Below are 21,305 nucleotides of genomic sequence, written 5' to 3'. Positions count from 1 at the left end.
TCCTGGCAAAATCCACAATCACTTAAAATCTTTTAATGACCATTAAAAATATTTAAGAATGTTGAGGAGCATTCTAATTAGAATTATTGTTTTTATTTATAAAATTTAACTAAAAATACCTATATTTATAAAATTTATTCATTTTTTAAAATGTCCTAGATCGGATTCATCATATCCTCTATTCAGTTGAATAATATTTGTTCAATTTTTTTTATTATACTTTTTCTTTTTTGCTCACAAAATGAAAAAAAATATATGAGATGACTAGATGAGTATATGAAGTAAATAGTAATCCGTATCTGTATGAAATCAGTATTCAATTCACATATCAATACTATATTTTAGAGAATCGGAAGAAGAATTTGATATAAACCATCAAAATTTTCTTAAAATATATGATTGGAGATGATACATGAATTCTAATGTGAATACTTAATGTACCATTTCCAAACTATTGCTGTACACATTAATTTTTTCAAATCAACAAAATTTCTCTCTTTGCGTAATGTAAATAAAAACTTCTAATTTACTTTTTTATTTTATTTTTTTGTGTTACTTTTTTATTTGTTAATACTTTTATCATATTATTAATATAATGTTTTATTTATATGCATATATATTATTATACATATAATACTATATCCGTAAAGGCGTAAAGTAATATGAGAGACAAAATTTAAGACCTTACTTTTTTTAAACGGCTATGTATCATAACCAAGGCCTCGAGTTCAGCCTATAAAGGTACAAACACGAGCGTAATTAAAACATACAAGAAAATGTAAAGTAATAATTACATATTTAAGACTGACTAAAGTCATTAAAATCCATCACAAAGTATAATCTTCAAGTGGTATATTATATATTTGTGAATGATGAAGTATAGTTAGGCCGAACCAAATCTTTCACATAATAATGGTTTACTTCTTTGGGGACCAATGGTCTACCGGCTACATCAATCACAGCCAAATCTTGTAGAATACGACGTTGAAATCCAATTATGATGGAATGAAATCCAAACTGTCGGCCATGGAGATAAGACACCAACATATTTGAATTTGTTTCAACAATTTGTTCCTAACGAAGTTCCAACCAACAAAGAATCATGAAAGTGTGTTATGTAATTGTTTTCCTTCTAAGCTTCAAGCTACCAAAATAATGATTCTTTTCAAGTCACACCCGACGAGTAGTCGGACTCGGTTCTAGATATTAAGGTTGCTTTTGAAGATTTTAATAGAAACCCAAATTCGTACACCGTCATGCCAGTTACACTCTAAACTATCCTAAAATCTCTTAATCACACGCAACACTCCTCTCAAGTACCCTAAACCATATTACTTTTTGTATTCTTAGATACTTTAGGGCCATGAACTATATACTGCTTATTCTTAGAGGTTAAGTCCAAGTTTTCGAACATGATCGATCTATCCTTAGACGATGGTCCCGTGGTCCTAAGTATCCTCGTTAGGTTCCAAACCGACCATCTCAACTAATTTGTACATACTAAAGTTATGTGAAAATAAAGTTGGCGTTTGAACAAAACTTTAAAACTCTTTACTTTGCTTGCAAACGATCCGATTGGCTAAGGTCGACTCATCTAACTTGGGCTACCTTGACTTTGACTTCATAGCTCGTCAAAGCTTGTCTAGGCTAGCTTAAATAATATATTCAATAAACAAAACCCATTTAGTATATAAATTTACTGAAAGACTAAAACTAGCTTAGTTAAATAACTTAAAAAGTAACACGATTCAACAAAAAGATTGGTTGCATACAGTTATAAATTTCTTTCTTAGATTTATTAACTCACACGCCCTTTAAAATTACTCTTGAATCTACAAATTTATCTAAGATTAGAACCTTTAAATACTTAGGGAAGAACACCTAAGCACACAACTTCGTACCGCTAGGAGACGTATATGCAACTAGGGGTGTTCATCGGGTCAACCCGATCGGGTTTCGGGTTAATCGGGCCGGGTTAGTCGGGTTTTCCTTAAAAAATATCTAACCCGCAACCCGACCCTATTAAGGTTCGGGTTAGTCGGGTTCGGGTTATTCGGGTTGCGGGTTTGTCGGGTCGGGTTAATCGGGTTAACCATGTTACTTTATAATTTTAAGTTGTTTTTTATGTTTGTAACTTGTATGTCGAAAAATTTCTCATTCCACTCAATTTTCAATTTCTTTTACAAGAAATTATCTTATAATTACATATATAGACTTGTAAATGAATCGAACGGACATGAACAAAGATATGCCCGTGTTCTTTCATTTAACTTTTAATGAACACGAACACTTAATCGAACAAATATTTGTGTTCATATTAGTTAGTTAAAAACTAAGCATGTTCGTGTTTGTTTATGTTCGTTCATTTAAAATCTAAACGAAGAGTTCACAAACATAAATGGACATAATTAAACAAAGATAAACAAAGATGAAGGAACATATATGTACATACATTAACGAACACAAACATACATTAACGAACATAAATGAAAACATTTAAATAAACGCAAACAAACAAATATAAAACATATTAGGGTGATATAATTACTAAATGCAGATAGTATTTAATAATTTTCTATTAATATGTAAACGAACATGAACGAATGTAAACAAACTTAAATGAACGATCATAATTGAACATTCACAAACATAGATGAACGAGTGAAACATGTGTTCATGGTCGTTCGTTTAATAAATGAACACACCATAAATGAAATTTTCGTTGAAGCCTTCTAGCACCTCTCCTTTCAGTCGAGTGGCTTCCTAGATAGGGAGTACGAGCGGTAGTAAATGAGAGATGGTTATTAGTAAGAATGAATCGGCTAAACGGTTCATGAACAAACAAGATAATTAACTCCTCTATAAAGCTTACATTATTGCCTTTATAGTGCTTATTTCACCTTCTGATCATCGTATTTAAAGTTAAGTATCACCACTAATCGGGTTATTCGGGTTAACCTGAAACCCGACTTTTTTCCAAAAGTGAACCCGAAACCTGACCCTATTAACAATTCGGGTTAACCCGAATAACCCGATTAATACTTTTTGACCATATTTAACCCGACCCGAGTTTGCTTATCCAGGTTCAAGTTGGGTCGGGTTAATCGGGTGCGGGTATTTTGGACACCCCTATATAATGCAACTATATATAATACATAAAGCTTTAGAATAATAATAATAATAAAATACAATCCATAAAGCTATAGAGTAAGGAGCTTATAGCATGAACTGGACTCATTAAGTATTACATGCTTTTTTTTATGCGTACAAAAACTTCTAGCTTGAATTTGCTTGATAAAAGCTGGTAGACTCGTTCTAAGCCATAATCCCTGAAGAAACACTAAGGGACCCGGTGCAGATTATAGATAATCTGAGGGTTAAGTAATGTTTCCCACGAGAATGAGGTCCAACAGAGACGGTTGTTCTTCAGGGGACCTGCAAAACAAACACCGTAAGCTCGTCACTGAGAAGGGGGGGGGGGTTCCTCCTTGTGACCACCCTCCGGCGTGAGAATCAGACTAGATTGCTCTGAATATAAGTGTATATTAAGAGATTGCTAGATAACAGGATAGCAGATGATCTTACCATTCCAAGATGTTGTAGTATTTATAGCCGAAGGTAGGTTTCCTAGAAGGTACAGCCGGCTGAATAGTATTCCTGTTCTACCAACAGTGGACTATGCATAGGCCATACTGGTTGGTGGATAGGTTACGGCCAACAGTAACAAAGTCGGCTGCACTATTCCACCAACTGTAGATTATGCACGTCCCACCTACTGTGGATTATACGCCGGCCATGCTGGTTGGTGAATAGGTTACGGCCAACAGTAACACTATTCCACCAACTGTAGGCTGCGCACGCCCCGAAGTAAGGGTTGGTGAGTAGGCAGCGGCTAATAGTGACAAACAGTACTAGAGGGTGCTCCTCCTCGTACTGTTGTCGGTGAGCTGTCACCCTGTGATAGGCTCATGGGCTGTTCTGGTCAGATTGTCTGTCCTATCCATACCTTGGTAGGTATAGTACAGAAGATCTTTCAGAATCATACGGACTGGCTCATTTTGGCTGGATTGTTCCCGCCTTGCTCATTCCTTCATGTGACTACTGAAGTATCTATTGTCTTGTGCGTGTAGCCCTGCTGTCTGCGGGTAGCCTTCCCTGATGGCTTGTATCCGCAACTACGGGAACAGGCGGGGTACTTCACCATTGGGAGGCTTTCCCTGCGTGTACAGCTTGCGTACTGCGCGTAAGGTTCTCTGAGCATGGTGGGTCCTGCGGGAGCAGATGGCCTTTGCGCAGACGTCCCTGTTCAAGGTGAGTCTTGCGGGACCAACTGGGCTCTGCTGGGACCTACCTCTTCAAGTCCCCCCAGTCCAATGTTCTTCTCATGAATGTTTAATAAAGTGAGGTGAACTTTTGGACTTTAAGCAAGGGGTTTTGAAAAGGGTTTTTAGTTTTAAGGTTCTCCGTGGGGATTCTTCCCGCGGGTTTCCTAATGTCACTTGCAAAAATTCCCGATTTTTTTGCTTGATCTTTGGGTATGATGCGGGTAGGTATGTAACCTTCTCGCAAGTCAGGAGCGTTGAGTCTTACTTGTATATAGTCTCCATGGGGTTCTGGTGGTTTTCAACATAGTGATCAATTATGCTAAGACCACCAATTCCATCACGGAGTTTCAAACAATATAATTCTCGACGTTCCCGTTATGCGGGGATGTTATTCCTCTATCCGCAAGCATTGCCCATAAGATCCTTCTTGGTTTCAATTCTCTGCGGGGCGCTAGGTATGTGAAGGGTTTTGCCTTAACACTGTACCTGCGCTCGTCTTACGGTTACTTTACTTCCAAGGTACTGGGGTCCATTCCCTGCGGGTGCTAGGTATGTGAAGGGTTTTGCCTTAACACTGTACCCGCATCCGTCTTACGGTTACTTGGTTACCAAGGTATTCTTGGCTTCAATTCCCTGCGGGTGCTAGGTATTTGAAGGGTTTTGCCTTAACACTGTACCCGCATCCGTCTTACGGTTACTTGTTTGCCAAGGTAAGGGGTGTTTTCCCGCTTACTTTTGAATCTTTTTTGAATTTTGAATTTTGAATTTCGAAATTCGAAGAGTTGGTGGAAAGATAGGAACAGTCCAAACATTTGAAACGTCGTGCGACGGTTTCTTCTGACTGTGTCAGGACGTGCAGGAAGTTATGGTGACGTGAAAGTACATGGTCATTCCAGACGCCTTTTCAGGCGCGTGGGCGCGATTTTTCGGGCGCGTGGCCGCGAAATTAATGGTACGCGTCCTGTCAACAGCTGTTGCCAGCCTGTTTTTTGCCACGTGTCATAGTTTCATTGCACCTTCGATTTCTCTCTCCTCCGCATTAAATTCATCGCATTAATTGCGATTAGTATATAAAGGGGGAGAGGGTCCTTTGTAATTCACATCTTCACTTCTTCTCTTCATCTCTAAGGCGATTTCTGGTGAATACTCTCTTATTTAATTGAGCATTCCTCCGAAATCGTTTCTTCTTCCTCTGCAATATGTCTTCTCATGATGCTGAAGCTGTAGCCGACGATAGGAGTACTGCTGGCGAGTGCCAGTGTGCCCTACCTATCGATCTGTACCAGTATGTTGTCAGGAAATTCATGCTTGAGTCTCTTGAGCCTGAGTTTCCTGAACCTCATCAGACTGTGTACGATGCCCCCAGTGGCAAGATCGGGGTATATGCTGCATTCTTTGTTTATGGGAACCTTAGGTTCCCATTGACAAAGTTTGTGTACCGTGTCCTGGAGAGGCACGGTGTGCACCTGACCGAGGTGCATCCGATGGCGATTGCCAAGGTTCGGCACTTCGAGTGGGTGTGCCGAATTCTGGGCATTGAGCCCTATGTGGACCGCCTGATGACCTTCTATACTTGGAGGTGCATCCAGGGGTGGTACACCCTGACAACCCGGATCAAGGGTTTGAAGATTTGCGCGACCGAGCGCAGTCTCCGATCGTGGAAGCGGGAGTTCTTCTACATTTCTGCCCGCGCCATCCCCATTGCCATGAAGTTTAAGAAGGGGCAAGCGCTTCCGAGCCTTCACGCTTCTAGCTACCAGGAGGCGGAATGGTTCGCGAAGATATCTCTTGTCCAATCTCCGGTTTACCGGTTTCCGGAGTCCGGGATGGTAATGCTGGGGATGAGCCGGGTATGGAAGGAGGCGTCTCGGTTTCCCATCATTCTCGAATACGGTTTGAATTCTATTCCTTATGGTATGTCTTGTCTTTTTTGCTGATTTGAGTTTGGCTTCTAATTGTTTCTTTTCTTTCAGAGGGGAACAATTTGGAGTCGCTCCTGTACCCGCGGGAAGCTGACGGTCCCGTGCGGGTGGGTACTCGTGCTCTAGACGAGAACGAGTTGCCCATCCTGGAACAAACAGCGGATCGGTTTGTGGAGGTCTATCCGCTGGGCCACGAGATCCTGAGCCACCGGCGGCCAGGTAAGGCGTTATTCTATCCTCCCCCTCTTGATTGATGCCACGAGATGTGCAAGTCTTCCATCCTTGACAAATGCTTCAACAATGTCTTTCAAGGATGTGCACTCTTCAGTACCATGACCCTTTGTCCCGTGGAAATCACAGGACTTGCTTTGATCCGCATTAGGTTTCTGCCGGATCAATGGGGCTTTTGGCCATGGCAATTTTTCCGTGGCAAATATCTCCGTGACGCTCTTGGTGAGTGGCGTCCACCGGTGTTTTCGGTTTGAAGGGTGTGTGTTGTCCCTTCCGCCAACAAGAGGGCGAGAGCTGGATGAGGTGTCAAAGTTTACCCTTGACTGCCAAATACCTAGCCGCCTCTTTTTGTTCTGCCGGGCGGTCCTAACGTTGTTCTCCCTTGTCTTCTGCGTGTAGAGGTGTGTACTCTGGGGAAGATCTCTTCACAGCTGCTTCTCCGTCTCGGCAAAGCGCTTGGCTGCCGTCATGATGGCATCCCATGTGGATGGCATGCCGTCCTTACCCGTCAATGTGCGGATAAGCTCTGGGTACTCGGCGCCCTGGATGAAAGCGGCGCGAACAAGATCTTCACTTACGTTGCCCAGACTCAGCTTCTTGGAGTTGAAGCGGGTGATGAAGTCTAGTAAAGATTCATCCTCCTCTCTAACGCAGTTGAGGATCGTCCACTGCTCTTCAGTATACTTCCTCTGCTGGCTGAAGTGCTGGCTGAACTTGTTCTGAAAGTCCGCCCAGTCATATATGTGGTGGACCGGTAAACGATCGAACCATGCCCTGGCTGCTCCGACCAGAGTCATCTGGAACATGTAACACCACGTGGGTTCCGTCCAGTTACTGACGGTAGCCCCTGCAATGAACTTGTTCAAATGGTCGTCTGGGTCGGATAGACCATCATAAGTGCCAATGTTGGACATTTGTTTGGCACTTCTCGGGGCAATTGCTTCCGCAATGTCCCTTGCAAATTTTGACTTTCCTGCATTCGTAGCAGTTGGTCTAAAGGTTTTGGAGAAGTCACGCGGGTTTCTCTCCGCATTTGTTGGTTTAAAGGCTTCCCCAAAATTCCTTTTTGGCTGGGAGTCCGTTTCCTTACGCTTCCCTTTCGCCTTATGGCGAGGGTTTGCGTCGGTATCGGACTCCTCCCTCTCGTCGTCCGAGTACTCGCCCTCGCTGTTCATAATGAGGTGTTGGCGAGTACTGCCGAATTCGTCAGCCTGTTGAACTGAACGCAAGCGTTCGTCCAATTCAGCTTGGAACTCTTTCTGACGTGCTTCGGCTCACGCCTTCACTTGATCTAGTGTTTGGCGAGGGACCCTCTTTCGTTTTTCCAGCTGGGTATCGGTGAACCCCAGTGGAATATTTACTGCACTTGCCCCGGCTTGGGTAGTCGGGGTAGTGTTCGTAAGGATTGTATAACCGCCGGTGTTCCCCCCAGTTGCTGGGGTTGTTACCGGGGTTTCTTGGTCGGTTACTGGCCTTTGGACCGGAGTAACGTTAACCATTTCTTCAGAAAATTTGAAAAAACTAAATTAGTTCTAGCTTTTATGCACGGATGGCGCCAATGAAGAAACACTAAGGGACCCGGTGCAGATTATAGATAATCTGAGGGTTAAGTAATGTTTCCCACGAGAATGAGGTCCAACAGAGACGGTTGTTCTTCAGGGGACCTGCAAAACAAACACCGTAAGCTCGTCACTGAGAAGGGGGGGGGGGTTCCTCCTTGTGACCACCCTCCGGCGTGAGAATCAGACTAGATTGCTCTGAATATAAGTGTATATTAAAAGATTGCTAGATAACAGGATAGCAGATGATCTTACCATTCCAAGATGTTGGAGTATTTATAGCCGAAGGTAGGTTTCCTAGAAGGTACAGCCGGCTGAATAGTATTCCTGTTCTACCAACAGTGGACTATGCATAGGCCATACTGGTTGGTGGATAGGTTACGGCCAACAGTAACAAAGTCGGCTGCACTATTCCACCAACTGTAGATTATGCACGTCCCACCTACTGTGGATTATACGCCGGCCATGCTGGTTGGTGAATAGGTTACGGCCAACAGTAACACTATTCCACCAACTGTAGGCTGCGCACGCCCCGAAGTAAGGGTTGGTGAGTAGGCAGCAGCTAATAGTGACAAACAGTACTAGAGGGTGCTCCTCCTCGTACTGTTGTCGGTGAGCTGTCACCCTGTGATAGGCTCATGGGCTGTTCTAGTCAGATTGTCTGTCCTATCCATACCTTGGTAGGTATAGTACAGAAGATCTTTCAGAATCATACGGACTGGCTCATTTTGGCTGGATTGTTCCCGCCTTGCTCATTCCTTCATGTGACTACTGAAGTATCTATTGTCTTGTGCGTGTAGCCCTGCTGTCTGCGGGTAGCCTTCCCTGATGGCTTGTATCCGCAACTGCGGGAACAGGCGGGGTACTTCACCATTGGGAGGCTTTCCCTGCGTGTACAGCTTGCGTACTGCGCGTAAGGTTCTCTGAGCATGGTGGGTCCTGCGGGAGCAGATGGCCTTTGCGCAGACGTCCCTGTTCAAGGTGAGTCTTGCGGGACCAACTGGGCTCTGCTGGGACCTACCTCTTCAAGTCCCCCCAGTCCAATGTTCTTCTCATGAATGTTTAATAAAGTGAGGTGAACTTTTGGACTTTAAGCAAGGGGTTTTGAAAAGGGTTTTTAGTTTTAAGGTTCTCCGTGGGGATTCTTCCCGCGGGTTTCCTAATGTCACTTGCAAAAATTCCCGATTTTTTTGCTTGATCTTTGGGTATGATGCGGGTAGGTATGTAACCTTCTCGCAAGTCAGGAGCGTTGAGTCTTACTTGTATATAGTCTCCATGGGGTTCTGGTGGTTTTCAACATAGTGATCAATTATGCTAAGACCACCAATTCCATCACGGAGTTTCAAACAATATAATTCTCGACGTTCCCGTTATGCGGGGATGTTATTCCTCTATCCGCAAGCATTGCCCATAAGATCCTTCTTGGTTTCAATTCTCTGCGGGGCGCTAGGTATGTGAAGGGTTTTGCCTTAACACTGTACCTGCGCTCGTCTTACGGTTACTTTACTTCCAAGGTACTGGGGTCCATTCCCTGCGGGTGCTAGGTATGTGAAGGGTTTTGCCTTAACACTGTACCCGCATCCGTCTTACGGTTACTTGGTTACCAAGGTATTCTTGGCTTCAATTCCCTGCGGGTGCTAGGTATTTGAAGGGTTTTGCCTTAACACTGTACCCGCATCCGTCTTACGGTTACTTGTTTGCCAAGGTAAGGGGTGTTTTCCCGCTTACTTTTGAATCTTTTTTGAATTTTGAATTTTGAATTTCGAAATTCGAAGAGTTGGTGGAAAGATAGGAACAGTCCAAACATTTGAAACGTCGTGCGACGGTTTCTTCTGACTGTGTCAGGACGTGCAGGAAGTTATGGTGACGTGAAAGTACATGGTCATTCCAGACGCTTTTTCAGGCGCGTGGGCGCGATTTTTCGGGCGCGTGGCCGCGAAATTAATGGTACGCGTCCTGTCAACAGCTGTTGCCAGCCTGTTTTTTGCCACGTGTCATAGTTTCATTGCACCTTCGATTTCTCTCTCCTCCGCATTAAATTCATCGCATTAATTGCGATTAGTATATAAAGGGGGAGAGGGTCCTTTGTAATTCACATCTTCACTTCTTCTCTTCATCTCTAAGGCGATTTCTGGTGAATACTCTCTTATTTAATTGAGCATTCCTCCGAAATCGTTTCTTCTTCCTCTGCAATATGTCTTCTCATGATGCTGAAGCTGTAGCCGACGATAGGAGTACTGCTGGCGAGTGCCAGTGTGCCCTACCTATCGATCTGTACCAGTATGTTGTCAGGAAATTCATGCTTGAGTCTCTTGAGCCTGAGTTTCCTGAACCTCATCAGACTGTGTACGATGCCCCCAGTGGCAAGATCGGGGTATATGCTGCATTCTTTGTTTATGGGAACCTTAGGTTCCCATTGACAAAGTTTGTGTACAGTGTCCTGGAGAGGCACGGTGTGCACCTGACCGAGGTGCATCCGATGGCGATTGCCAAGGTTCGGCACTTCGAGTGGGTGTGCCGAATTCTGGGCATTGAGCCCTATGTGGACCGCCTGATGACCTTCTATACTTGGAGGTGCATCCAGGGGTGGTACACCCTGACAACCCGGATCAAGGGTTTGAAGATTTGCGCGACCGAGCGCAGTCTCCGATCGTGGAAGCGGGAGTTCTTCTACATTTCTGCCCGCGCCATCCCCATTGCCATGAAGTTTAAGAAGGGGCAAGCGCTTCCGAGCCTTCACGCTTCTAGCTACCAGGAGGCGGAATGGTTCGCGAAGATATCTCTTGTCCAATCTCCGGTTTACCGGTTTCCGGAGTCCGGGATGGTAATGCTGGGGATGAGCCGGGTATGGAAGGAGGCGTCTCGGTTTCCCATCCTTCTCGAATACGGTTTGAATTCTATTCCTTATGGTATGTCTTGTCTTTTTTGCTGATTTGAGTTTGGCTTCTAATTGTTTCTTTTCTTTCAGAGGGGAACAATTTGGAGTCGCTCCTGTACCCGTGGGAAGCTGACGGTCCCGTGCGGGTGGGTACTCGTGCTCTAGACGAGAACGAGTTGCCCATCCTGGAACAAACAGCGGATCGGTTTGTGGAGGTCTATCCGCTGGGCCACGAGATCCTGAGCCACCGGCGGCCAGGTAAGGCGTTATTCTATCCTCCCCCTCCTGATTGATGCCACGAGATGTGCAAGTCTTCCATCCTTGACAAATGCTTCCACAATGTCTTTCAAGGATGTGCACTCTTCAGTACCATGACCCTTTGTCCCGTGGAAATCACAGGACTTGCTTTGATCCGCATTAGGTTTCTGCCGGATCAATGGGGCTTTTGGCCATGGCAATTTTTCCGTGGCAAATATCTCCGTGACGCTCTTGGTGAGTGGCGTCCAAGAGTTCAGCCTATAAAGGTACAAACACGAGCGTAATTAAAACATACAAGAAAATGTAAAGGTACAAACACGAGCGTAATTAAAATTATAAAAGTTGAACCAGTTTTGGTACAAACAATTTTTCCGTGGCAAATACCTCGAGTTCAGCCTATAAATTACAAACACGAGCGTAATTAAAACATACAAGAAAATGTAAAGTAATAATTACATATTTAAGACTGACTAAAGTCATTAAAATCCATCACAAAGTATAATCTTCAAGTGGTATATTATATATTTGTGAATGATGAAGTATAGTTAGGCCGAACCAAATCTTTCACATAATAATGGTTTACTTCTTTGGGGACCAATGGTCTACCGGCTACATCAATCACAGCCAAATCTTGTAGAATACGACGTTGAAATCCAATTATGATGGAATGAAATCCAAACTGTCGGCCATGGAGATAAGACACCAACATATTTGAATTTGTTTCAACAATTTGTTCCTAACGAAGTTCCAACCAACAAAGAATCATGAAAGTGTGTTATGTAATTGTTTTCCTTCTAAGCTTCAAGCTACCAAAATAATGATTCTTTTCAAGTCACACCCGACGAGTAGTCGGACTCGGTTCTAGATATTATGGTTGCTTTTGAAGATTTTAATAGAAACCCAAATTCGTACACCGTCATGCCAGTTACACTCTAAACTATCCTAAAATCTCTTAATCACACGCAACACTCCTCTCAAGTACCCTAAACCATATTACTTTTTGTATTCTTAGATACTTTAGGGCCATGAACTATATACTGCTTATTCTTAGAGGTTAAGTCCAAGTTTTCGAACATGATCGATCTATCCTTAGACGATGGTCCCGTGGTCCTAAGTATCCTCGTTAGGTTCCAAACCGACCATCTCAACTAATTTGTACATACTAAAGTTATGTGAAAATAAAGTTGGCGTTTGAACAAAACTTTAAAACTCTTTACTTTGCTTGCAAACGATCCGATTGGCTAAGGTCGACTCATCTAACTTGGGCTACCTTGACTTTGACTTCATAGCTCGTCAAAGCTTGTCTAGGCTAGCTTAAATAATATATTCAATAAACAAAACCCATTTAGTATATAAATTTACTGAAAGACTAAAACTAGCTTAGTTAAATAACTTAAAAAGTAACACGATTCAACAAAAAGATTGGTTGCATACAGTTATAAATTTCTTTCTTAGATTTATTAACTCACACGCCCTTTAAAATTACTCTTGAATCTACAAATTTATCTAAGATTAGAACCTTTAAATACTTAGGGAAGAACACCTAAGCACACAACTTCGTACCGCTAGGAGACGTATATGCAACTAGGGGTGTTCATCGGGTCAACCCGATCGGGTTTCGGGTTAATCGGGCCGGGTTAGTCGGGTTTTCCTTAAAAAATATCTAACCCGCAACCCGACCCTATTAAGGTTCGGGTTAGTCGGGTTCGGGTTATTCGGGTTGCGGGTTTGTCGGGTCGGGTTAATCGGGTTAACCATGTTACTTTATAATTTTAAGTTGTTTTTTATGTTTGTAACTTGTATGTCGAAAAATTTCTCATTCCACTCAATTTTCAATTTCTTTTACAAGAAATTATCTTATAATTACATATATAGACTTGTAAATGAATCGAACGGACATGAACAAAGATATGCCCGTGTTCTTTCATTTAACTTTTAATGAACACGAACACTTAATCGAACAAATATTTGTGTTCATATTAGTTAGTTAAAAACTAAGCATGTTCGTGTTTGTTTATGTTCGTTCATTTAAAATCTAAACGAAGAGTTCACAAACATAAATGGACATAATTAAACAAAGATAAACAAAGATGAAGGAACATATATGTACATACATTAACGAACACAAACATACATTAACGAACATAAATGAAAACATTTAAATAAACGCAAACAAACAAATATAAAACATATTAGGGTGATATAATTACTAAATGCAGATAGTATTTAATAATTTTCTATTAATATGTAAACGAACATGAACGAATGTAAACAAACTTAAATGAACGATCATAATTGAACATTCACAAACATAGATGAACGAGTGAAACATGTGTTCATGGTCGTTCGTTTAATAAATGAACACACCATAAATGAAATTTTCGTTGAAGCCTTCTAGCACCTCTCCTTTCAGTCGAGTGGCTTCCTAGATAGGGAGTACGAGCGGTAGTAAATGAGAGATGGTTATTAGTAAGAATGAATCGGCTAAACGGTTCATGAACAAACAAGATAATTAACTCCTCTATAAAGCTTACATTATTGCCTTTATAGTGCTTATTTCACCTTCTGATCATCGTATTTAAAGTTAAGTATCACCACTAATCGGGTTATTCGGGTTAACCTGAAACCCGACTTTTTTCCAAAAGTGAACCCGAAACCTGACCCTATTAACAATTCGGGTTAACCCGAATAACCCGATTAATACTTTTTGACCATATTTAACCCGACCCGAGTTTGCTTATCCAGGTTCAAGTTGGGTCGGGTTAATCGGGTGCGGGTATTTTGGACACCCCTATATAATGCAACTATATATAATACATAAAGCTTTAGAATAATAATAATAATAAAATACAATCCATAAAGCTATAGAGTAAGGAGCTTATAGCATGAACTGGACTCATTAAGTATTACATGCTTTTTTTTATGCGTACAAAAACTTCTAGCTTGAATTTGCTTGATAAAAGCTGGTAGACTCGTTCTAAGCCATAATCCCCAAGCCCATTTTTGGAAACATCCTTCTCACCACCTTACCAAAAGAATAGTTGTGTTTATTATAGTTATAAAACAATACTATTTCAATAATAATGTTACTTTTTTAGAAAAAACTACGAGGTTTTTATATTAAAAATACACTTTGAGGCGATTTTCAAATATTTTGTTCTAAGCTGAATTTTGCATGCTTAATTAGTTAGATTTTCAAACATTTTGGGCGTATTTTAGCTCACGTGTAGATGCGACTTACATGGAAGTATTACGTGAGTGATGTGACATGGGAAAGAAGACAGAGCGATTTTTTAGCCGTTTTTTCATTGTGAGAGGGGCAAAGTCCATGCAAGGGTGGATGATGTGCTAGCATTTTTAAGCTTCTCGTTATGGATGCTCTAATGCAAATAGAATCTAACCTGTCCATAACTAAATAATCTAAATGAACGCTTCTAGTAAATGCAGTAAAAAATAAACAAGATTATGATCACCTCACAGAAAAGGGTTGAATCTTAGACCACTTGTGAGATCAGCTAGCCAGATTTCTTGATGGTTATACTTTTTGTCTAGATTCTTAAAGGGTTGCTGCTTCTGAAAGCAAAAGGTACATAATGGTTAGTGGTTACTAGGTGGGCACATGCTATGGGTATGCACTGTATCATTATAAGATAAGGTAACTGGACCGACAATATAAATGTAGAACACTAAATCTTTTATAACTTTATAAACAAGAGGGTAAAAGAAAAAGGATAATAAGGTAAGTTTAAAGTGTTTTGATAGTCTATTGAAATAATCCTTAGTCCTCCCCGTATATTTGTTAGTGAGTCCTATATATGATTGGAAGTGGTTGTGAATGGATAAAAAGAAATAGAAAATGTTATTATTAATTAGTATATATTTGAGAAGACATTGTTCAGTGTTTACTCATATTATTTTTTTAAAGTTGCAGTGAGTTTATTTAATTGAAAAAAAAAGGAAAAAAATTAGTAATTTTTAATATAATTTTAGAAACGAGGATGCCACTTCCACGTCACATAATAATTATTGTAATTTGAAAGTGGTTTGATAGTTGATATTGTACAGAAACATATACTACATACATGTTTGCATAAATAAAAAGAAGAATATCATTGTAAATTTAAAGTGTTTAGATACTATTGTATTGAATTACTACATATATGTTATTCCACTACGTATATAAAAAGAAGGATATCATTATAATTTTAAGTGATTTTATATTGACATACTACATATCTATGCTCTCCTATACCACGTAAATATTAAAGGACATCATTGTTATTTTAAAGTGTTTTGATATTGTATTGATAGACTACATATATGTTCCCCCACCACACAAGTAAGAAAAGGATATATGTCATTGTAATTTTAAAGTGTTTTGATATTGTATTGTATATTGAAATATTACATAAATATGTTCTCCCATCACATAAATATAGTAAGGATATCTATCAATGTAATTTCAAAGTGTTTGATATTCTATTGAAATATGTTCTCCCGTCACACACACACACACACACACACACATATATAAAGGATATCATTTTAACTCTAAAGTGTTTTGATATTGCATTGAAACACTACATAATATGTTCTCCCACCACATAACTAAAATAAAGGATATCATTGTAATTCTAAAGTGTTTTGATATTGTATATGCATTTTTAATCTCCCTAACTAAATGGCTTTTGCATGCCTGCAAATTGCAGGAGCTTTGTAGCACACTACTCCATTATTTTACTCTGTTGGTATACTTGCATGCTTGTAAACTTTTGCTACAAGTCATTGGATTGGATTGTGGAAGGGGACAGAGTGCATATTAAGCCACCCCACCCTGTCTCCATGATTTTGATTTTGGGTGGTGGGGTAAGTCTAGTTGGCAGTAAGGTACCAACACTTTGACCTTTATAAATTGAGGACTTCAAGGACAACTGAACATGTTGGATTTGGATCAAATATGAAGGTGGTAATTGTAGCATTTTCGTGGATTCTTATCTTCTTTTTCATAGGATTGCTGTTTCATAGGATTGATGTTGCATCTCTAGATTCTTCTAGAAGTGAAGGACTTCAAGAAGCAAGAAACCAAACCACCAATAGTGTAGTGATCAACAACAAAGGTAAAGCAAGTGGTGGTGGTGGTTATGGTTGGGGGTTTGGTTGGGGATGGGGCGGTGGAGGAGGTGGGGGTGGAGGTGGTGGCGGGGGAAAAGGAGGAGGAGGAGGAGGTGGTGGTGGGGGAGGAGGGGGTGGAGGAGGTGGATGGTGGAGATGGGGTTGTCGAAAACACCCAAGAAAGAGAAATCGCCGTCATTATGTTCAACATGGCGAGCATAGAAACTTTAATCCGACCGGAGAAAATTATTATGTGATTGGAGAGTTTGCCGAGTGCATGGGAGAAGGACAGTGTAAAGGGATGAAATTGGATTGCCCGCTTCATTGTGGTGGCCCGTGCTTCTACGACTGCACTTATATGTGCAAGCCTCATTGTCACCGTCGCAGCCACCATCACTAGCAAACCTCCTATGGTCACCTTCAAGTTTTTTATTTCTCTTTTCCATTTTCATGTCATTCATTTGATTGTTTTAAGGTTATGACTTATGATTTTCTTGTTTTATTTTTCTTGGATAAGCTAGATTGGTTTGTGAAGCTAGCATTGTTTGTTGTTATGATTTTGACTAATTTTGTTTCACTTGGCTTGGATATGATTTATCGCTTTTTATTATCTAATGTAACGAACTTTAAAATTTATCTATGATTTAACATTTTAACTAACCTTGAAGTTTGTTTATAGGTTGGTGCACTAGCTAGTAAACAAGATAGTGTGACGTTGGTTAAGGTGTTGTGTGGGTTTGTGTTTCGTAAGGCCTAAAAGAAGTTAAGAACCCTTGACAAGTAACCAACATATATCGCTAGTAACAAAAGTAGCTACGATAACTTTGATTGCTACAACTATACATAAAAGTTACAATTAGTTTCTAATTCACTACCAAAGTTAGGGGCCCATAAATAACTTGCCATTTTGTAAGCCACCTTTATCTCGATGACCTTTTTCGAATATTCTTAAAAGGAGTTGAGTAGGCTGTGTTCTACTTGAGATTATATTATTAAAGTTTGAATAATAGTTCAAGTTTAAAGAAGCTAAATGTCATGGGCCCTCGGTTGTTGGAGAGCCAATCATTTAGTCCGGCTTACAGTTAAGATCATCGGTTACGTTTTGTCTTGGACTCATTAGACGAGCGGCAACTACTCACGCCTAGTGATGCGTTCGGTTTGAAACACATCTTAACATGTCCATGTCTCCATCCCACTAAGGTAGCGTTTGGTACGCAGGAATGACAATAGGAATGGAATGATTCATTACGTAGGAATGAAAAAAGTGGTATTTGGTTGCTCAATGGAATGGAATCATCCATTACACATGGAATCCCATTCCATCAAATCCATTCCTTCCCACCCCCTTCTTTTTTTCATTCCATTCCTCTTTCACCCTACTTTCTCAACAATACCATCACCTAACAACCACCACCACCACTACCATCGGCACCACCACCAACTCCGCCGACACCACCACTGTTGCCACCACCATCGCCACCGCCACCACCATTTTCGTCGCCGGAGCTACCACCGTCACCATTGTAGGTTTTTTTTTTGGGTTTAAAAAGTATTCACTTTTTTTGAGATAGAAGTGTTTTTATTATTTCTATTTTATTTCTACAATTTTTTTAGATACCAAACAATAAAAATTAATAAATGATTTCATTCCTATAGGTTAACCAAACAAGGAAAATGAATGGTAATGATCCATTTTATTCCCTTGTCCATTCCATTCATTCTTCCATTCCATTCCCCTTTCATTCCATTACCTCCAACCAAACATACCCTAAATGATTCAGTGACACCCTTTTGCTTCGTAATGAGAAGGAAATCCGCCTAACAGAAACTATAGAAGACCAAACGAATCAGGTAGGATGTAACCGTGCTACCGCCTACTGAATACAAGATTAGTTTTAATTTTTTTAACAGGATCAAGTTTGGGTGTGCTATTAAGTGATCCTCATTTATAGCAATAAGAAATTAGAAAGTCACACCTCTTGGGACTTGGAAGGAGGAGAGGCCAATAGACCACCTTATGTGTGGAGCCAAATTCCAGATGGCCACTAAAATATCACACATGAAGAAACATGATCCTCTCCTATGTCACAGAAAAGAAAAGAGTAGAATTTCTAGATCATTCTTCAATCAAAGCAGTTTAAATTCAACAAACACAATTTATCCACTTGAAAATGTCTCACGGATCTCCCAAACCAGCGTTAACATGATTTTTCCTAACCAAAATAGTCCTAACGTTAACATATATCTATCTTCAAAATTGGAAAAATTCCCGACCCAAAATGACCCATTTGAAAAGAGGGATTCCAAAAATTGTCCCTCTAAATTCATCTTCACACATAAATTTTAAAGTCGGTGCGAGATTCAACAACCAATTAAAAACTGACACATGGCTCTCAATCTTATCTTCATGATGAGAATGGTCTTAGCATTGACTTTTGAACTTATGTGTGAAGATGAAGTTACATGTTATTTTAAGAATTTTTCATTTAAAATACATTTAAATCAGAATAAGTGAACCATGATAAGGTTTAGAGCATTCTCAATCCATCCATTATATTATGTGAGTGATGTTTTATAATATAGAAAATTATTTAGGGTGTTGTGAATGAAAAAAATAGAAAATGTTGTAATTTTTCTATATATTTAAAAAGTTTATGTAGAATCCTATAAATTTTTAACATTTTTTTTAGAGTAAAGGTGCATAGAGAAGATAAAAAATAATAATAATAAAAATATAAAAGATATTATTAAACTAAAATGAAGAGAAAAAATAGAATGATCAAATTTTTTGTAATTTTGAATTTAGAGATATGAAAGTGATCTTATATAAACATCAAACTTAATATAAAAAAAATATAGAAAAGCATTAATGATTATAATCTGTTTCCAAACAATGAACACGTTGGCTGACCAATAGCATTGCAGCAAAGATCCACATAGCCCAACACCATAAAAGCACGACACGTGGCAGTAACAATCTTATTAAACACGAAACAGAGCCTTTTAAGTTTTCACTTCCAGAGAAGGAAAAAAAATAGACAGTTAACAAATCCCAGCAAAAAAAACTCAAAAATGGCAAACAAATCTGTGATCATGGCTTCATCATTCACCGGAGAACCCTTCGAACCGGTCTACGTTGACGTCTCCGACTCCGATTCCTGGCAGGTCATCGATCCCTCCGATTCCGACATTGGAGAAGACTTCTCGTTCGACGAAAACGAGGATGGATCATCGGATTCCGATGATGTTCTTCAACAGCGTTTTGGGTCTCCGTCATCGGACATATCTGTGCAGTCTTTAGCAGATGAAATCAATCATCACTTTCAGGTAGTAATAATAATAATAATAATAAAATTGGGTCTTTTTATTTTCAAATTCAATTTGGAGTCAGATCTGAGTTTAATTGTACGGACAGGAACTTCAAAACGCATATGAAATCGATCACAATCGTGAAACAATTGATGACGTCACTGTGATGAAAGACGGTGAAGATGATCCGTACGAATCGGAGGCAGACGAAGAAGGAGGAGAAGAAGAAGAAGAAGATAATTTGGGTTTGGATTTGGATTTGGATGATGAATTGGTGCCGAAATGGTTGAATAATAAGTTCGAGAGGCAGAGGATGAGGAAATTGGGGAAAAAGGTGTATCCGAAGATGAAGAAATCCAAGAGATTGGTTTGTCAGTATAATAAACCTGGGTGTGTTCATGGAAAGCATGGGTTAGGGATGAAGCATAATCTTATTTGGTAAGGTTTAGGTTCTGGATGCTTTGGATTAAGTTAATTTGATGCTGAATTTGAATGGATTTGGTGATTGTTTTATGTTCATTTCAAATGTACAGCAGTTGTTTAGGGTTTGAAGTTGGGTTCTTTAGATCTGCAATGTATATATGAATTACTATCTGATCAAACTTCATATTGAATTATCTTATTGTTTCTTTTTGACTAGTTAGTAAATCGAATGCTCAGGGGGTGTTTGGGATTGTTTATTTTATGATTTATTAATTTTTGAAAAAGTTAAAAAGGTGTTTTGTATTTTACGTTATTGTGACGGGATAAGTTAATAAGTTATAAGGATGTAACTTATGGGAAAAGTTATAAGGAGATAAAATAAGCAATCTAAAACACCCCTTTAGTTTAATCTGTTTTGTTTACAATCATCAATGGTAAAGTTAATCATTTGGGTGGTTTTCATTAATTATGTGTTTGAATATTGAGCCGAACCGATTAAACCAACAAATAGCTGGAGTTATGGGTTTATTATGAGCAAATAGACCAGACATAAATTAACTAGTTTGCTTTTAATATAAACCGGAGAAAACTAAGGGAAAACTGTTAATGCTTGTCTCCTCTTTTAGAGATGAGCCGGTACCAGTATTTGATTTTCTCAAATTATTAACCGGTAACGAAAGTTTGGTGTGATCTTGGTACGATACCGGTGTTGAAAACAAAATTCAGAAAATACCGGTATCAAAAACTCAAATCTTACTGATTGATTACTGGTCGGTAACATTAGAAAGACAAAATTTATAAAATATCGATACCGGTACTAAAAACTCAAAACTTACTGATTGAATACCGTTTGGCCAATTATAAACGGATACCACATATTTGGGCCGAAATTGTATATGGTATGTTAGGCACTTTCCGGTCAATTGCCAAATATTTGGGTGGCTTTGGTGCAATAAAGTAGGATAAATGATAAAGATAATGATTTGAACATGTATGGTAACGGTTTAAAAAGCATTTAACTTTTAGAGAATTATCAAAAGTTGGGCTGGGTATCCAACTATTTTTCGTTGTTTTTAAAATTTGATTAATAATCAGCATGTTAAAACTATGAATATGGTAAAATTAGTTTTTTTTGATAAACCAGTTTGGGTGTTTAAATGCATTCGGTTACATTTTGTGTGATTTTTGCTGCTACGACTTTTCTTTCAAGTCCATTTTGTATGCCTAACAAGTCCATTTTATTCGATAAAAAATGAAAAAATAAAAACAGTTTCATGACAATTAAGAA

At 39.6% G+C, this 21,305-nt stretch overlaps 1 protein-coding gene across 1 annotated transcript; it reads left to right on the top strand.

Annotated features, from left to right (window-relative positions):
- The first annotated feature begins 19,321 nt into the window (after window positions 1-19,321).
- Window positions 19,322-20,041, top strand: LOC143600894 (uncharacterized). The gene is made up of 2 exons (XM_077078445.1): window positions 19,322-19,612; window positions 19,701-20,041. The coding sequence occupies exons 1-2, from the start codon at window positions 19,358-19,360 to the stop codon at window positions 20,034-20,036; spliced, it is 591 nt and encodes a 196-aa protein (XP_076934560.1). The 5' UTR covers window positions 19,322-19,357; the 3' UTR covers window positions 20,037-20,041.
- The last annotated feature ends 1,264 nt before the right edge of the window (window positions 20,042-21,305 follow it).

This window comes from Bidens hawaiensis, unplaced genomic scaffold (assembly GCF_021521415.1).
Source record: "Bidens hawaiensis isolate Kalapana, Puna unplaced genomic scaffold, B.hawaiensis_p1.1 tig00001960_1, whole genome shotgun sequence".
Taxonomy (NCBI): Eukaryota; Viridiplantae; Streptophyta; class Magnoliopsida; order Asterales; family Asteraceae; genus Bidens; species Bidens hawaiensis.
The sequence above is the reverse complement of the archived record's forward strand: the minus strand, read 5'-3'. Positions and strand labels throughout refer to the sequence as shown.

Bases quoted from the DNA above. Each gene is read 5' to 3' on its own strand.
- LOC143600894 (XM_077078445.1), top strand. From the start codon at position 19,358: ATGGCAAACAAATCTGTGATCATGGCTTCATCATTCACCGGAGAACCC. The intron at 19,613-19,700 runs GTAGTAATAATA...TTGTACGGACAG, and splicing joins AAATCAATCATCACTTTCAG to GAACTTCAAAACGCATATGA.